The following is an 18,618-nucleotide window of genomic DNA, read 5'->3' on the forward strand; positions in this document are numbered from 1 at the left end:
CCCCATAGACAGCAGCCCACCAGGCTCCCCCATCCCTGGGATTCTCAAGGCAAGAACACTGGAGTGGGTTGCCATTTCCTTCTCCAATGCATGAAAGTGAAAAGTGAAAGTGAAGTCACTCAGTCATCATGTCTGACTCTTAGAGACCCCATGGCTTGCAGCCTACCAGGCTCCTCCGTCCATGGGATTTTCCAGGCAAAAGTACTGGAGTGGGGTGCCATTGCCTTCTCCAACTGCTTTTGCTAGGGGGGAAAAAAAAAAGCACAGCCCATTTTCCTCCTCCTCTTTGGGAGAGGTCCAGCATATCCATGTGTCTAACCCTGCAGGCTCCCAGAATGAGAGAGCCCTTACAGACCCAGCAATGGGGTAGTGACTTCTTATGAATGATGCCAAGTGGAAGTGTCTGCACCCAGCTCAAGTCGGTATGGCTTTTCATCATTTTCTTCCTCATCATCAAATAAAATTACAAATATAATGCAAGTGTGTTTATATTTTTGCTCCTTTAGATTCAGCAAGCCTCGTCCTGATTTCAGGTGTCTCAATGAGAAAAACCAAATTCCACTTGTGGCCTCTCAAATTAAAGACTGAGTTCAAATGAGGTTGCCCAGCCCAGAGGAGGATGGTGCACACTTGCCAATACACCTGGCCCATCCTTCCACCCTGGCACTTATGCCCAGCAGACTCAGTCCCATGGGAATGATTCCTTCACAAGACACCCAAGAGGTAGATACATGCATTCAGCCCCATGGGTGGGTGTAGCACACACAAGCACAGAATTGGGTGTGTGGAGGTGCCTTGAACATGGGACAGAAGGCCTGAAGGGTGGGGCCAGACCTCTGACTCTAACCATAGCACTCTCCCTGGAAGGAAAAGCCTTTGGTCATGAGAGAAATTCCCAGTATATGTGCGAGCGTGCATGCTTGGTCACTCAGTCGTGTCTGACTCCATGACCCCATGAACTGTATAGGGTGCCAGGCTCCTCTGTCCATGGGATCCTCCAGGCAAGAATACTGGAGTGGATTGCCACACCCCCCTGCAAGGGATCTTCCTGACCTAGGGATCAAACCCACACCTTCTGCATCTCCTGCATTGCAGGTGGATTCCTTACCCACTGGGCCACCTGGGAAGCCCCTCCCAGTACATGGCAAATGTCTATAAGCAGTGAAAAGATGGGATGGGAGCCAAAGAAGTGATGCTGGCTAAGGGTGACACACAACTTCTAAAGGAACCTCTAAGGTGGAGCTGCCAATAAGGCAAATCTGAAGGGTTATGACCATGAACGGGGGAGCCCGGGCACCTTAACCCCAGGTCATGCATGTCCCCGCCCCCCACCACCAGCCTTTCTCCCAAAAGATCAAAGACTAGACAGCAAGGACTTCCCTTAGTAGAGAACTCTGCTGGCTTGAGGTGACAGCAAAGACAGGCAGGCCTGATGGTCCAGCTTTCCCCTAACGTCTCCCTCAGCCTGAGGGAAGGGACAGGAGACGGAGGCTCGAATTACACAACAAGGCTTCAAACCCCGCTGCTCCCACCAGAGCTGCTCAGAGTCAGGCCCGAGAACCAGAAATACAGGGTAAACCAAGGTCCCTCTCTCTGGAACGAGAGTCCTCGGCCCTGCCCTCCTCTTCAAGAGACTGTCCTGAGAAGGAAAGTCGGCTTCCCACTGAGGTAATAAAGAACACCTGCTCAGCGATGTAGGTCACCCTCAGGTTAAGCAGGAAAACTCCCTGAAGGAAGGAGGCCTTCTGAGGACAAAGACTGAGGAGCTTTGCTCATCTGGGACACAGGTTTTAAATTACACACTCCCCCACACGTATCACACACACACACACAGACCCACATTCTTCCAACCCACCCCACTCCAAGCCCTCAATCCCGCCCCACAGGTATTGCCCCGTGTAAACATAAAAGCAGAGACGTCCACAATCCTGGGACAGTCCGAGAGCGATCCTGGGATGACGGCTCATTAAGTGCCCCTGTAGGTGATGTTGGTGAAGGTGGACGTGGCCTCTTTATACAGAGGGTTGTTGGCCTGCAGAGAGAACAGAAAAGTGTCTTACAGCAAATTCCTCAATTCTTGCCTATCCTGGGGGTTTACTTGTTATCTGAGAAGTTTACCCACAACACTCTTCTCTGACATACCATCGATGAACAGTGTGATGCTTCTAATACTCATACATTTGCTCTTACAGAGGGAATGGGTAGGAAATAAGAGGAGAGAGAAAATGGCATGCCATCCTTCCACCATTCCTGAGGGGCTAATTCAGCCCATCACTCTTGGGGATCCCAAAACCCTTCAAGATTAGCTTTTAGCCAATATCTGTTTCCTCCTCCTCTTATGAACTCTCTCTCTCCCTTTTGCCTGCCTTTTTTTCTTTGTTGTGACTGTGATAGGGGGCACAGGCAGAGAAATAGGTGTAGCAGGTGATGGTCAGAATGCAGAGGACCACTTTTGCTCAAATGATTCTTAATCTGTTCTCATCTTATCCCTCAAGCCTTGCCCACAAACTGTCACATTATCAGGAAAGAGACCCTCACTAGGTTTCCCAAACTATTTTCTAAAAGTGACAAATCCCACTAGGTCAGTCCTTAGTGGTAGGTAGCCTCAAGAAACACAACACATTCTCATGTGCCTCAGAGGGTCAGGATTTCTACACTGTCTGAACAGAAACATCTCAACTTCTTGGAATCCTTGAGTTCAAAGGCCTGAGGTCACCATCAGATGGGAACAAACTTTCAATCTAACCTCGGATATTCAGTGAAGTCATTCACTTGGAAATCCAGGAAAAAGTTAAAATGTGGAACATGAGCCAAAGGAGAGTAAGCTTAAGTATATAGAAATTTCTCAATTAAAAGCTTGTTTGATTAAATTCAATCAGGGTAAACTGCAGGGAGCATTCTTTTAAGAGGCTGATACAAAAAGTAATTTCTATCATAACCTAGTTCCCTCCCATAATCAAGGAAGCTGCTAAATTTCTCTATATTCAGTTTCTTTATCTATAAAATGGGAATAATAATGTTATCTATCACATAGGGCTGTTACAGGAAGGAGATAAGTTAACACATAAAAAGCATTTAGGACAGTTCCTGGTACATGGTTAATCTTCAGCAAATGTTAGTTGTTATCATTTGTTTCTGTTTATGTTTAATGCTTTCGACTTCATCAGTATATAGTAGACTCCTGTATGTCCTCAATGTAGGATTCTCAAGTCTGTCTTGTCTTACTCCAAGAGTAAGTTTTCTTTTCCCTGCTTCCAGGGCAGAGCTGAGCCCTATCTGTGCTCAGCTGGTACTCACGGATGTCATAGAGAAAGAATCAGATGGTTTCCAGGGAGCATAATGACAATAGGAGAGTTAGTCCATTTCCCAACTTCCAGAAAAAGGCTAATTGGGAAACTATGATGCCGGCTAAACCTGGCCTTCCCTACATAAGCAGCTACTACTTCCACTTCAGACTCTTGAAGCAACAACTTAAGAAAATGCCCAGCCCGGCCTCTTACAGTGTCCCATTTGGCTCTGGCTCTCTCTTCTTCAAATTTAGCAAACTCCTTCCGGTCATGGATGGTGATGAGGAGCTTCCAGATGAGCAGAGTCGCAAGGCCGATGAGCAGAACGGCCCCCATCACGGATAGCAAGACCACCAGGATGTCAGGGCCTTTGGGACACTCTATCAGGAGAGAGCACAGAGCAGGGTGGTTGGGAATGGAGCGGGAATCATTTGAATTGGTTACAAATAAGATCTTCTCGACAAAGGAATATAGTACTGGAGCATTCTCCAAAGGAAACAGAACTTACAAAATAAGCGTATTAATTTTTAAAAGGAGGGGTTTAAAATCCTTAGAGCAGCAATCATCTGTCCTGAGTGGTTTAAATCAAAGGTCATTAGCTGGTCATTCACAAGTAGAGTCTAGCCTACTTGGTGAGAGTTCACACAAATGTTCATTAAAAATTTGATTTGGGGAGTTTCCTGGTGGTTCAGTGGTGGTTAAGGCTCCAGGCTCCCAATGCTGGAGCCCAGGTTCGATTCCCAACCAGGGAACTAGATCCCATATGCTGCAACTAGGAGTTCGCAAGCCACAACTAAAGATCCCACAGGTTGCAGTGAAGACCTGGCGCAGCCAAATAAAGAAAACGTTTGATATTGCTGGCAACATTAATCCAGGAGATTCTCCCCCTAAAATTTCAGATTATTATTCTCTTCAGGAAAAAAAAAAAGTCAAAAGATCTAGAAACACTGAACTTAGTCTTTTATAGGGTTTCAAACAGCTAGGGCTGAGGAGTAGCTGCCCCTTTCAGTCAGAACACACTTTTTTTAGCTTGCCAGACTCCTCAACCACTCTTTCTTTTCTGCACTAAACAGAGGCGAAGTGTGACTTGTCACTGAGTCTGTGCCCCTGTGGACTCTGGAGCCAGACTGCCTGGGAGTAAATCCTGGCTACGTGACCTTTGATAAATGATTTCACCTTTCTGGCTGTCTGTTTTCCATTTCTCCATCTCTAACAGTAATAGCCCTGATTTCAAAAATGTATTATGAGTAATAGTTAAGGAATAATTAAGGACTTCTCTGGTGGTACAGTGGATAAGAATACACTTGCCAATGCAGGCAACACGAGTTTGATCCCAAGTCCAAGAAGATTCCACACGCGTGGGCAACTAAAAAGTGCACGCACCACAACCACTGGGCCTGCACGCCCAGAGCCTGTGCTCAGCAAGAAGCCACCACAGTGAGAAGCCCAAACACTGCAACTGGAGAGCAGCCCCCACTCGCCGCAGCTGGAGAAAGCCCGTGCACAGCAGTGAAGACCCGCTCAGTGTAGCCAAAATACATAAATAAAACAAAAATTTTTTTAATCTTAAAAAAGGAATAATTAAATATATTTAAGGAACTCAGAACAGTGCCTAGCACAGAGTCAGAGCTCAATAAATATCAGCTACCGTTATTACTGGTATCCCTGTTATCTGAGGCTGTTTTCCCTAATTTATTTACCCAGCTCCTCCTTGAGTTTGAGCTGGGTATCTGAGTTAGTTACCCTAGTTCAGATATTACAACCCCCGTGGGCTGGGAACCTGATGACCTTTTTAACATACTTTGAAACTAGGAGGTCTGCCAACCAAGACAATATTTTGGGTTTCTTCCCAAAATATTTAGTCATCTAAAATCCTCACCCTGTTGAGAACCAACTTCCTGTTCAACCCCAGTCAACAACCAACATAAACAGAGGTACGACGTCAGCCCTCTGAGGGCCAAGTTGACTATGCTCTGAACAGCTCCATTTCCCATAAACCACAGACGTCTGATGAGTGACCTCACTCCAGTAACTTCTCAGGTGTTATATAATTAGGTGTTTGCATATCTGAGTATTGATGGGTCTAAAGAGATATCACACCTACTTTCCACACTGTCTCCCACCTTCTTCTCTAAACATACACACTATGCTCGCCACACATGACCCAAAAACAACCACCACCACAACCCAAGCTGGCTATTTCCTATCCCACCAAATTACAACCTGTCTATAATTAAAGGAATGTCTGGAAAGAGGCTATGAGATCCCAATGTCTGAGTTCCCAGGGATGAAGGGTCCCAGTTCTTCTGGGAAAAGCAGTTATGAATTCTCTGGAAGACATGTAGGGCTGACCCTCAAACCTCAAAGTGGAATCTCTTCAATTTTACATGTCAGTATGGCCAGGACAGGTAGAAAGCCAGATCTTCAGGGGAAAAATTAAACCTGTTAACTATCTGTCCTAAAAGGGGTGGACGGCAGGTTTCCTGGAAACAGATACAAGACCAGGTGGTCTCTGAAGTGCCTTTCCAGCCACAGTGATGATGACCCATGATGGATGATGACCTAAAGTCAGGGACGACTGGGGAGGGTTAGCAGAATTGACAAACAAAAGTACAGGAAGTCCAGTTAAATTAGAATTTCCGATAAATAACAAATAACTTTTTAAGTATGTACCACATCTTGCATAGCACATATTGTACTTTTTTATTGAAGTATAATTACAAAGTTGTGTTAGTTTCTGCTGCACAACAAAGTGAAATCAACTATATGTATACATATATCCCCTCCCTCTTGGCCCTCCCTTCCACACAACCCACATCTCAACCCTCAGGTCATCGCAGAGCACCAAGCTGAGCTCCCTGTGCTACACAGAAGCTTCCTACTAGCTATCCATTTTACACCTGGTCGTGTATATATTAATATGTCAATCCTAGTCTCCCAGTTCGCCTCACCCTCCCCTTCCCCCTCATGTCCACATGTCCAGTCCCTGAGTCTCTATTCCTGTCCTGGAAATAGGTCCATCTGGACCACTTTTCTAGATTCTACATATATGTGTTCATATACAATATTTGTTTTTCTCTTTCTGACTTTCTTCACTCTGTATGACAGACTCTAGGTCCATCCATACCTCTACAAATGACCCAATTTCATTCCTTTCTGTGGCTGACTAATATTCCACTGTACATATGTACCATATCTTCTCCCTGAGAAAACTGTAACTCAAATGGACACATGTCCCCCAATGCTCACTGAAGCACTATTTTCAATAGCCAGGACATGGGAACAACCTAAATGTCCAGTGGCAGACATACTGTATTTCATCAGACAACCCTATCTGGAAGCAATGAGGGCCCAGCTCAAAGGAGATCATTCCCTGACCACTTGGCTAATGTCAAACTCTTTAGTGGTGCCCTCTTCAGGGCCCCGTAGTGGCTCAGCCCTTCAAAGAGAACATCTGCAAGGGCAAGAGGTAGGGAAGCAAATGAGAATAATCTCCTCCTAGACTGCGGGCCCCAGATGCTACCTCTTACTCAAAACCAAAGCCCCTGAAAATGACTGGAGCCCAGGGTGAGAAGAGAGGCAGAACTTGAAATTCAAGGCAACAAGCTAAGAAATGTAGGTCTCGAGACCTGTCTCCGAATGTGGAAGAAGGGCTACACTGGCCATAAGCCTAAAAAGTTACCCTCCACTCTGTTAACTAGTGATGTGCCACCATCCCGGTTATCATCATCTTTGTTTCCCAGGACTCCAGGCAATAGTTTTCAGTCTCAGAATACCAGGTCAAATGATTTTTGTGAGTGCTACAGGAGGAGCACCAGCCAGACTGTTATAACAAAGAGATGCTGCTGCTGCTGCTGCTGCTAAGTCGCTTCAGTAGTGTCCGACTCTCTGCAACCCCATAGACGGCAGCCCACCAGGCTCCCCCGTCCCTGGGATTCTCCAGGCAAGAACACTGGAGTGGGTTGCCATTTCCTTCTCCAATGCATGAAAGGGAAAAGTGAAAGTGAAGTCGCTCAGTCGTGTCCGACTCTTCGAGACCCCATGGACTACAGCCTACCAGGCTCCTCCGTTCTTGGGATTTTCCAGGCAAGAGTACTGGAGTGGGGTGCCATTGCCTTCTCCAAACAAAGAGATGAGGTAATGTTAAACCCCAAAGCAAGAGCACACTACATTTTTGAGATGAGAAGGGACACAAGTATAGATAGGGTGGGTGTGGAAAAATCCATTTAACCCGTTAACACAGGTGGATGAGAAAGTACGAGAAAGACATGCTGAAACTAACCTACGTCTGCTTCCCCAGAGGTAGTGGGTTGGCCAAAAAGTTCATTTGGATTTTTCCATACCATCCTATGGGAAATCCTGAATGAATTTTTTGGCCAACCCAGTACATACGCAGATTCTTTCCTCTCCACTTCCCCATATCAGTGTTTCCTTGAGTCATAAAATAAAACTAAGGTGATACCCTTTGTCTTCTCCCTTAAAAAGGATGAGAGCCCTGGAGAGACTGATAAACAATATCACAAATGGGGACCCCATACTCTCCTCTACCCATGGGGAGGACAACACCCCCAGTGACATAGATGCAGCCCTTTTCCCACTTTCAACCGCTCCTGTCTTTAAGCAGCCAAAATTCTCCCAACAGATATTAAGATGTATTTGAGTCTGCCTGTCTCCTGGGCATAATCCATCCTATGCATTCATTCAAAAACTGCGTATGAAGTATCTTCTCTGTAAATAACTGAGCCAGGTAAAGAGATATTATAACAATAGATAAGACAGACATAATTCCTGTGTTCAAGTAACATATAGTCACCTGAAGAAGATAGGAGATTAAAGAAGCAATTTTTTTTCTTTGAGGTTTGTGGGATCTTAATTTCCCAACCAGGGACTGAACCTGGGCCCCTGGAAGTGGAAGCACAGAATTTTAACCACTGGACCACCAGGGAATTCCCTAAAGAAGCAATATAACAACTTAGCTGGTCTAAAGGGAAGCACAGCGACCCAATGCAGGGGGGTGCGAGTTCGATGCCTGGTCGGGGAGCCAAGATCCCACATGCCTTGTAGCTAAAAAAACAAAACATAAAACAGAAGTAATATTGTAGCAAATTCAATAAAGACTTTCAAAATGGTCCACACCAAAAGAAAACTGTAAAAAAAGCAGGGGTGGTGGGGAAGCACAACTGCTCGGAAAATCGAAGATGTGTACCAAATCTAATCATCAGAATGGATGCTGGAGGAGGTCTGAAATGGCTCATCTGGGAAGTGGTATGTCCAAAACATCGGGGAATATGTTGCAATTACCAAGAGCACTAATAAGGAACAGAGAGGCATTGGCTTGTAGAAGTAAGACAGGGTTCAGAACTCTGGATTTTTTTAACAAGGGAACATACAAAAGTTCAAGAACCAATGCCCTCAAGCAGGGACCAGCAAACAGCCCAGTGAGCCAAATGCGGCTGGCCACCTGTTTTGGTAAACACACTCAGATGCCTTCATTTGCATACAGTCTACGGCTGCCTTCTTGCTGCTGTGTCAGAGTTGAGTAGTCACTGCAGAGACCATCTGGTTCACAAACCCTAAAATATTTAACATCTGGCCCTTTACAGAAACAGTTCGCTGGCCCCTGGTCTAAAGAATGATTTGAAGAAACTCCTACAGCTGTAAAGAATGTCAAGTGACCAACTGATTTAGCCTCTGCCTTCAGAGATTGTTCCTTCATTCCAGAAAGTTCTGGCCCACCCCTCCCATCCCCCATGCCCACCCCACCATACCATAGCCCTTATCCCCTGCAGTGTCATGACTGTTTTACATACCTCTCTCATCCATGGCCTGTGAATACCACACCTGCCTTATTTACTATTACATCCCCAGCACCTAGCCCATGCCTGATGTATAATAAATACTCAGAAATACTGTCTAATGATTGGGACTTCTCCAGCAGTCCAGTGGTTAAGACTCCGCCTTCCAATGCAGGGGGTGCAAGTTCGATCCCTGGTCAGGGAATTAAGATCACACACATGGTGGAAAAAAAAAAAAAAGTCTAATGATTCAAACCTTCATCTGTTGTTTAAGGGAAAGAAAGGAGATAAAGAAAATAAGGGGAAACAAGCAAATCCACTGAGCTGGACGGTGACAAACCTGTGGCGGGTGTGTGTGTGATACAATGGGCCCTCCTGCCTCCAGAGGGTCCTGAGAGCAAGCATTAACTTTTCAGTGTTAGAGGCAGCCTCAAATCCTTCACCACATCGCATGGTAAAGTGGTAAGATGAAGACCTCAAACCTCAGGCCTTCCTCTGAAGCAGCAAGCAGGTTGTTCCTGGAAACCATTTAACTCTTAGTGGAGCAGATGCCCTGTGCTGAAAAGTGCTAGAATTTAAATTCCTTACTTCTTCCTTACAACGTCACCTCAAAAAACACCAGGCTATCATCTGTTCCTTGATGAGCTCCACACCTACCCTCTTCCTCTCCTTACCCACCTTCTTATTCTTCTATCTCCTCAATTAGCAGGTCATTTTCTTGCTAATGTCTTTATTTATATACCCCACACTCAGATGACAAGCCCTGATCTATCCCTTGTAAGATCAGGTTTCACCTGGATGTTCTTTTTAAGAGGAGTGATGGATGGAACTAACCGTCTAATATTGGTCTCACTCTCCCTTGGGGAAGGGTCGGGACCCTCGGGGTTCACTCACCTGGCTCTTCCACCACATACAAAATGGACTTTCCACTGGAGTCTTCATAGTACTGGAATCTGACAACACAGTCATCCTCATTCTTGTAGGTACAATTCACAGCATCCTTGCCAGTGTCCTCTGGGAGAGGAGGAAAGATGGGAGAATGAAAAACAGGTCAATCCCTGAAAGATGGAGCCACCCCCAAATCCAGTCTTGAGAATTCTGGGAAAGCATGTGACAGGAAACCCTATGTCTGACATTAGGCAATATGCTCAGAGATGGCTGTCGTGCCTGGCAATTGCTTCTAGATGACTCTCACTACTGTATTAGTACTTTGTCCCTCACAAAGTACTTTTTGGTTCTTATTTCTTCCTCTGGAAGGGATATGACATAACAGTATTACAGTCTGATTCAAAGCCTGGCTCTATCACCTCCCAGCTGTGTGATCTTGGGTAAGTTACCTGACCGCATCGAATCTCTTTCTTCTTCTATAGCAGAAAAGATACCTTCACTCACAAGGATGGTTGAGAATCAAACTGCATAAACCACCTAACACACAGTGGTGTTCCCTTTCCTCTCTTTCCTTTCTCTGTTTGCTCAATGATGCCCAATAGTTGGTTTACTCAATCCTTACATTTCTTCCATTTCTGCTTTCTATCTGGTGTTCCTCCCCAGAGCCATCTCTTTTTCTCTGACTCTCATCATGTCTTGTTGGCTTCATCCCTTCCAATTCTAAAACCTGTTATTCTGACTGTGATACTATGGGTTACCCTCCACCAGCTTCGCTATGCCCTCCACCAGCTTTAGCAGATGGATAAATCTGACACATGATGAGATGAAGCAAGTGTACCAAGGTCACACAGCAAATGAGTGATGGAGCAGGACTAGGACATGAGTCTCAACGCACATCCTACAGAGCCTTCAGTAAACCAGTGGTATTACAGGACAATGCAAAGAGTAAGGATTTCAGGATTTAGTTCCAACCTTAACTCACCACCAACTTGCTTTGTGAAAGTGAGAACTTTCTTGAGATTCAATTTTCTTATCCTCAAAAATGAAGTTAACAATAGTGCTAAGTTCTACTTTACTAGGTTATTGGGAGAAGAATAAGATAATGTGCACAAAAAGATACTTTTGTCATTTATATAAGTTATACAATTCCATACAAAGAAGCATTTATTTTTATGATTATCATGGTGGAGGATGGGGGTATTTATCGACTAACTTGTGATACTCATCTAGTCTAGATAAAAATCTCTCCTATCAGCAGCCTCTTCCATCTAAGCTAATCATAGCAAGCCTGGTCTCCTCCAGAGGAAAAACTGCCTCTTCAAATTCAATTCCCAAATCACTGTTACTCCAGATCCACTTCAGACATGAGCCAAAGGATCTAGAGATCTGACTCTTTCCCAAAGCACCCCCACCCTGAAGCTGGCTGGCTAGCTGTGTCTTCCTGTGGCTCCCACTGAACATGTGTTTCCTTCCTTCATGTGAGATCGCTCTCTCTCAGCATCACCCAATGTCTAACTGACCTAGATAACTACATCAGATAGGCAACAGCAGCAAAGAGCAACTCCTTTTAAATCAAGATGAAGCACAAACGAGAATAACTGCAGGCAAGTTTGTTCCTCACCGTGTTTCTGTCTTATGCCAGGAAGGGCTCCCAAGAGCCAAAAGGGTTTCAGGCTAATAATTTTGGCTCCAAATCCATAAAGGTGAAGGTTTCCCTCTATATCTGCAGACCTGTATGCTGGACCTTGCTTAACATTGAGGTAAACTCGTGTGTTCAGTCGTTCAGTTGTGTCCCACTCTTTGCAGCCCCATGGACTGAAGCCCACCAGGCTCCTCTGTCCATGGAATTTTCCAGGCAAGAATCCTGGAGTGAGTTGCCATTTCCTCTTTATTCCAGAGGATCTTCCCAACCCAGGACTCGAATCCATGTCTCTTGCATCTTCTGCATTGGCAGGCAGATTCTTCACCACTGAGCCACCTGGAAACCCCTTAGTAAATGCTGACTGGCCTACTAAACTAAGATTATCATGAGCAACTACTTCTTCACTCTGTGCCTCAGTTTCTTCACCTGTAAAATGGGATACATCATCTTTCTTTCCTCGGGGTAGTAAAGCTAGGGTTTCCAGATTTACACATATTTTAAAAGTTCTTTGCAGGATTTTGCTGAGCCCATGGGCTCTAGGAAGTAAAAGGGGAGGGGACTGCTGAACACATTAGCAGACATGCAGAAAGACTCTCAGGGAAGCTAGCTTTTAGGAAGGACCTCCTGTGCATCAGGCCTGCACAGTATACCTTTGAGGTAGGAATTACTCTTCCATTTTACAGATGAGAGTTGGGTAGTTTCTGGGGTTAAACTGGAAAAACCCAGAATGTGGGTGTGCATAACTCTATGGCTCGCTGAACTTACTAAGTTCCTTCACAGGCTCAATCTCATCACGACAATAACGGCTGCAGGTATTTTCCTCGTTGAGGGCTCCCCGGTTAAACTTCTTACATTCCACACACTCCCTAAAAGAGAAGGGACACAGGGGTGAAGGCAGGGAAGGAAGACCCCTAAGTGTGCTACAGTCTGGCTCTGCCTGCCATACGCCCAGAAAGCTGCCCCACCCCCAGAAAACAGACACAGAAATAAAAACATTTGTAAGACAACCCTAGGGGACCCAGAAAGTCACATCTGGAGTTCAGGGGTGGGACTGCCCTCCTAACTGATAGGTAAGGCTAGGTAGGCAGAGGCCTCCAGGAACTTTATTAAACTTCTTTATGTCCCTCCTGTGACAGGAGGGCAAACCCTATGCCACTTCTAGGGGCCCTAAAGTCAGAACCGGTCTCATAATTTGGGGGCCTGGCACAAAACAAAAATGTCAGTTCCTTATTCAAAAATTAGTAGGGGGCTTCCCTGGTGGTCCAGTGGTTGGGAGTCTGCTGACAATGCAGGGGACACAGGTTCGATCCTCCGTCCAGGAAGATCCCACATAACACAAGACAGCTAAGTCCTTGCACCACAACTACTGAGCCCGCCTGCTGCAACTGCTAAAGCCCGTGCACCCTAGAGCCTGAGCTCTGCAGCAAGAGAAGACACGGCAATGAAAAGCCCACATGCCGCAGCTAAGGAGTAGCCCCTGCTCACCACAAATAGAGAAAGCCCTTGAGTAGCAAAGAAGACCCAGTGCGGCCATAAATAAATAATTTTTCTTTAAATTAGGAAGAATTTAAAAACAGTGGTAGCAGAGCATTAAACAAAATGTGAGCCCCTTCTAAGCACAGGATGCTGTACAAATGTGTGGGTTGCACACCCATGAGTCCAGTCAGGCTAAAGTAGTAAGAGAAACAGTGGGGCCATGGACTTGGGTTGATGGGGCTTCCTCTGCCCCCAGATGAATGATGTTTGTAATGGTGAATGTCTCCTGTTTCACACAATAGCCTTCATAATTCCAGCCCCACATCCTTCACAAAATCAGAACCTCAGCACTGGAACATTCCCCAGGAGTTATCTGGTTTAGCCTTCCTCCCAACTCAGGGATTCAGGATCCCGCCTAAAAGAGAGGTTTCTCCAACTGCAGTCCAGCTGGTACCACTCTGTCCCCTTCACCCCGGCTCTATCTCCAGCTTTCCCTCAAGTTTGCAATGGAAAGATGAAAGCTGGTCCTTTGCTGGAACAGACTCCTCTCTCTCTAAAGCTCTGGTGAGTAAGGGACAGAACCTGCACAGTGTGGGGGACCCTCTCCCCCATCCCAGACACCCAACTCTCTCCAGCTCACATCTCTGCCCACTCACTTCTTAAAGGTGCAGGCGTCAGGGCAGGTGGGACACTTCTCACAGGTGTCCCCATAGGAGCCAGGCTGGATGCAGACACAGCTGCCGCACTCGCACTTGCCCCGCCCGCTGCACAGCAAGCCGTTGCTGGACATGCAGGTGTCCGTGCGTGTGGTACAGTTGCAGTAGTAGCCGGTCCAGTCGGAGTCACACAGGCAGTCCCCACAGCTGCACTGGCCATGGCCTGAAAACACACAGCCCGAGGGGTAGACCAGTCAGTGAGGCCCCCACTCCAGGACGGTATTCGGGGCTTTACCCCTCATCACTCTCTTCACATCACCACACTCTTGCCTCCACACTGAGCCATTCACCATCTTCTACACTGTTCTCATAGCCTCACGCTTCTCTGCCTGCTGTTCCCTCTGCTTAGATGCCCTTTCATCCTGAGACCACTACCGAACTCCTACTCATCCTTTAAAGCCCAACTCCAGTGTTCCTTCCCCTCTGTAACTTTTTTCTGACCTCTCCAAGCCAAATCAACTGTCAGCCCATGTACTCTCCCAGTACTTATAGATACCTTTATTTCAACCCTGATGTTCAACCCATTTGCTTGCTTATCTGTTTCTTTCTGTATTGTGAGCTCCCTGATGGGGGAGCACATATTACATTCATTTTTCCATCAATAGTGATTAGTATAAAATATGATACACAGTAGGTGTACAACTAATGCAATTTCTTATTTATCTATTCATTCAACAAATATTTACTGAGCTCATACCACATCTTGAGCACTGGGGACTCAACAGTGAAAAAGACAGGAAAGATCTCTACTATCATAGATCTTACCTCCTCTAGTTAAATTCCTAGAAAATACACATAAACCTTCACCAACATATGCCGTTCGTTGTATTATCATAGTTTGCAAAGAGCCACCAGCTTTACTAGGAAAGACTTATTTGCTTCCCTACCTGAGTATAGGAACAGGAGAGAGAGATGGGGTGAGGGTAGGGGTGAGACTGCTTAAATGTAGGCATTAACTCTCAACACTATATTCCCCTAATATTCATTTACCAAGGCTTTAAAACTTGGCTCCTAAATCCTGCAGAAAGGTGACTCATTCTCCAGGACTCTGAATCAGGAAGAAGTGGATGAATAATAAAAATCTGATTGTTAATCAGAGGAAAGGCAGGGAGCAAAGGGGAAGTAACATGAATTGATCTGAAAACCAAGCCATTGTGTGAGCAGATGGGCCTCAAGATGGTGGAGGAGAGGATGGTACACAGCCAGGCTCAAATAGCAATGAGCTGGCAGAGCCCCTGCTACCCAGTGACCCAGTGGGTCTGATTAATATCTTGGCCACTATAGGTCCCTCTGGCTGGTATCATCCACTAAAGGGTGAGCGATACCAGCAATAATCCTCTAGGAACCACACTGGCATTCAAGGCTCAGACACACCTTCACTGTGTGTGTCTGTTTCCCAAGAAGGATGGGAAACATAACCTCAGTTACCCCAGCTGCCAAATATTGGGTTGGCCAAACAGCTCATTGGGGTTTTTCCATATCATCTTATGGTAAAAACCCAAATGAACTTTCAGCCAACCTAATACATCTAGAGTAGCTGTCCCCAGTCTTTTGGGCACTATGGTCAAAAGTAGAAGACATCATGTTTTCGTGGAAGACAATTTTTCCACAGGCTGGGGTAGAAGGATGGTTTCGTGATGATCCAAGCCTGGTACATTTATTCTGCACTTTATTTCTAATATTATTACATCTGCTTCACCTGAGATCATCAGGCCTTATATCCCGAAGATCAGGGACCCCTGATCTAGAGAGTAGAGATACTGGGTTGGTAGAAGGATGAGGAAAGAAGATAGACTGCATTTTGAGGTTGGGTTCCCTATAAGCATGACTTGTGGTGAGGATTCTTGTCCCAGAGATTTCCTGGGGACGCAGAAGGGAAGGAGGGAAGCAGGACAGGGCAGGAGTCAAATGCTCGCAGGGGGACTTCCCTGGCGGTCCAGTGGTTAAGATATCGCCTTCCAAAGCAGGAGAGCAGGTTCAATCCCTGTTTGGGGAGCTAAGATCCCACATGCTCCTGGCCAAAAAGCAATACTGTAACAAAGTCAATAAAGACTTTAAAAATGGTCCACATCAAAAAAGAGCTGGCAGGAATGTGGTCTCAGCCTGACAACTCCCCTCAGCTTGATCCCACGGCAGGCTGATGGGCATGACTGGCACCACAGCAAACTTGAGGCAAAGAGACTGGCCTTGTGTGTAACCCCTTGTCCACCAGTCATTAGCCAAGGTCTGAGGGCCATCCAGCTCTTGTCAGCTGAAAATAATTCTCCAGAGAAGGCACAACTGTGAGGTATTCCCAGCAGCCCTACCAGCGGCAGGGGGGTGGGTGAGCCAGCCAGCAGAGTGGGACCCCCACAGTGTCCACTACACCCAGCTTTTGACCATGCCTCCTGGATAAGGAAAAGCGGACCCCACAGAGGCCTGGCAGCACTCAGAGGCCTCAGTCTCCTCAGAAACCCTTGTCTCATAGTGTTTCCTTTGTGAGGCTAAACAAAGTGATCTTTGAGAAGACGGCCTGCAGGCCAGCCCGGGAGTGAGGCTGGAAGTGGATAGTGGCAGGCCAGCGCCAGCAGGCTGGCTCCAAGGCCCCGGCAGGGTCAAGCTTTAAAAGGAAACCAAAGTGCAGTAATGTCACAGGACTGGCGTCCCTCCAGCAAAAGGGGTTCACAGGAAAGTCAGGGGAGGAGGGTGGGAAACAAAGAAAAAACATGAGAAAGAGGAAGAAGGGAGAGAAGAAGGTGGCCCGGGAGGTGTGGGGGAGGGGAAGGAAAGGGAGAAGCAGGGGTCTCAGGTCAGAGGTCAGGCAGCCACTCCCCCATACAGTTTGACCTTCTGGGCTGACACATCACTCCGCTGCCCTCCTCTATGGGCCAGCCCTTTCTCTGACTTCCCACCTCCTCCATGAAGCCCCCTAGGGCTCCCCTGTCCACAGTGAGTCTCTCTAACATTCAGTGAGTCTCTATAACACTCACTGAGGACACTTCACTTCTGGGATCTGGCAGGTTCTGCCTTGTGCTGTGAATTCTCCTTGGGTAAGTTTATGACAAAACTGTCTTGTTCATGCTTCTCTCTCTCCTTTTCTTTTTTTGGCTGTGCCAGGTCATAGCTGCGGCATGAAGACTCTTAGTTGCAGCATGCGAGATCTAGTTCCCTGACCAGGGATCGAACCCAGGCCGCCCTGTATTGGGAGTTTGGAATCCTAACAACTGAACCACCAAGGAAGTCCCTTATTCCTGCCTCTCTATCCCACAACACTATGTCACACAGCATAGAACCTGGCTCACATGGGTGCCTGATCAGCGTTCATGTGAGAGAGTCAATTCCTAGGCAGGTTGATAAGAAGTCCGGGGGTCCCCAAGGAGACAGGGATCTGGAATTCTCAAGGAGGAGGAAAGGACAAACTTTTTTTCCCTCTACATTCTTTAGGATTATATATCAATAATGTATCCTGCTTGAGGAAAGTTTCTGGAAAAAAAACCTTGATGTGACAGGGGAAGAATCCCTTGAGGACAGGGATGCACGCCCTGACATTTGAGGGGTGCTGATACCATGCAACCACAAAGACCATGCCTCCAGTGGGGAGGAGGGGACAGGGACAGCCAGGGGTTGGGACCATGGCCAAGTCATTGCGCTCCCGAGCCCCTGCTTGAGCAAAGAACAGACCAGGCCAGCAGCTCTAGGCAGGGAGGGACAAGGATGAGCTGGGCTATAAGCCCCGCCCAGTCAGGAACCACACATGACCCCTTTGTACCCATATGGACCGAGGGCCTGGCACAGAGCAGGTGTTCAGCGAGCATGTGTCCCTGGAGGATGTGATAACGGCACCAGAGGGTCCAGACCTGAGGTCGGCGGGCACCCAACACGGTGGCAGGAAGGGAGAGGGAGGCCTCAGAGCTGCAGCGGCTGCCTGGGCTTCCCTCGTGTGATGGGCTGGAGCTCAATGGGGACGAGCTGTTCCTGCGCGGCTGGGAGGCAGGAATAAGGGCTGCTGACCCGGGGCTTTGTTCTGCGGCTTCAGTGGGGCGGGCAGCCAAAGGAAACACACTCTGGCTGGGATCCCTCCCACATGTCCCACATCAGACCAGGAACAATCAGCCCATAGAGTAGCAGCGGGCCTTCCTCCCACCCTGGTGCCGTTGTGGTCTATGTGTAAGCCTCTCCTGGGGGGAACTTTTTTTCCCTCAGTCCCAACCTTCTCCTCATGTGTCTCCCATGTCGAACTTAACCATTCCCTTTCGTGCCTTGAATATGATGTGTGTGTGCTTAGTCGCTCAGTATGTCCAACTCTTTGCAACCCCGTGGACTGTAGCCCACCAGGCTCCTCTGTCCATGGGATTCTCCGGGCAAGAATACTGGAGTCTGTTGCCATGCCCTCCTCCAGGGGATCTTCCCAAACCAGGGATCGAATCCAGGTCTCCTGCCTTGCAGGTGGATTCTTTACTGTCTGAGCCACCAGGGAAGCCCTGGATACAACATAAATACTATTAAATATTAGAAGGCAGCAGTCCCCAACCGTTTTGGCACCAGGGATGTGTTTCACAGAAGACAATTTTTCCATGGACTGGGGTTGGGGGGGATGGTTTGGGGATGATTCAGGAGCACTCCATTTATTCTGCCCTTTATTTCTATTATTAACCCATCAGCTCCACCTCAGATCATCAGGCATTAGATCCCGGATGTGAGAAGGAACCGAAACTCCTGCCTCACTCCTGAATTCAAATTGCTGGGTGTGTCTGTGTGTCCGTGCATATCTGATCTCTCTTTCCCCTAATCTCTCTCATATCAATTTTTTGTTATAAGAAGATATTTAATTTGAT

The 18,618-nt window shown here is 47.0% G+C and overlaps 1 protein-coding gene across 2 annotated transcripts in view; it reads right to left on the reverse strand.

The window, feature by feature from the left end:
* Nucleotides 1-271: 271 nt before the first annotated feature.
* The window catches only part of ITGB3 (integrin subunit beta 3), a 60,459-nt gene continuing 42,112 nt past the window's right edge, over nt 272-18,618 (reverse strand). For both annotated transcript variants that reach the window (XM_006060699.4, XM_044938847.2), the window contains exons 11-15: nt 13,745-13,967; nt 12,378-12,478; nt 9,977-10,096; nt 3,501-3,667; nt 272-2,032 (exon numbers count right to left, since the gene is read on the reverse strand). In XM_006060699.4, coding sequence (XP_006060761.4) covers nt 1,967-2,032; nt 3,501-3,667; nt 9,977-10,096; nt 12,378-12,478; nt 13,745-13,967 — 677 coding nt within the window. In that variant the 3' untranslated portion in view covers nt 272-1,966. The remainder of the gene's footprint in view (nt 2,033-3,500; nt 3,668-9,976; nt 10,097-12,377; nt 12,479-13,744; nt 13,968-18,618) is intronic.

Source organism: Bubalus bubalis, chromosome 3, assembly GCF_019923935.1.
Source record: "Bubalus bubalis isolate 160015118507 breed Murrah chromosome 3, NDDB_SH_1, whole genome shotgun sequence".
Classification (NCBI taxonomy): Eukaryota; Metazoa; Chordata; class Mammalia; order Artiodactyla; family Bovidae; genus Bubalus; species Bubalus bubalis.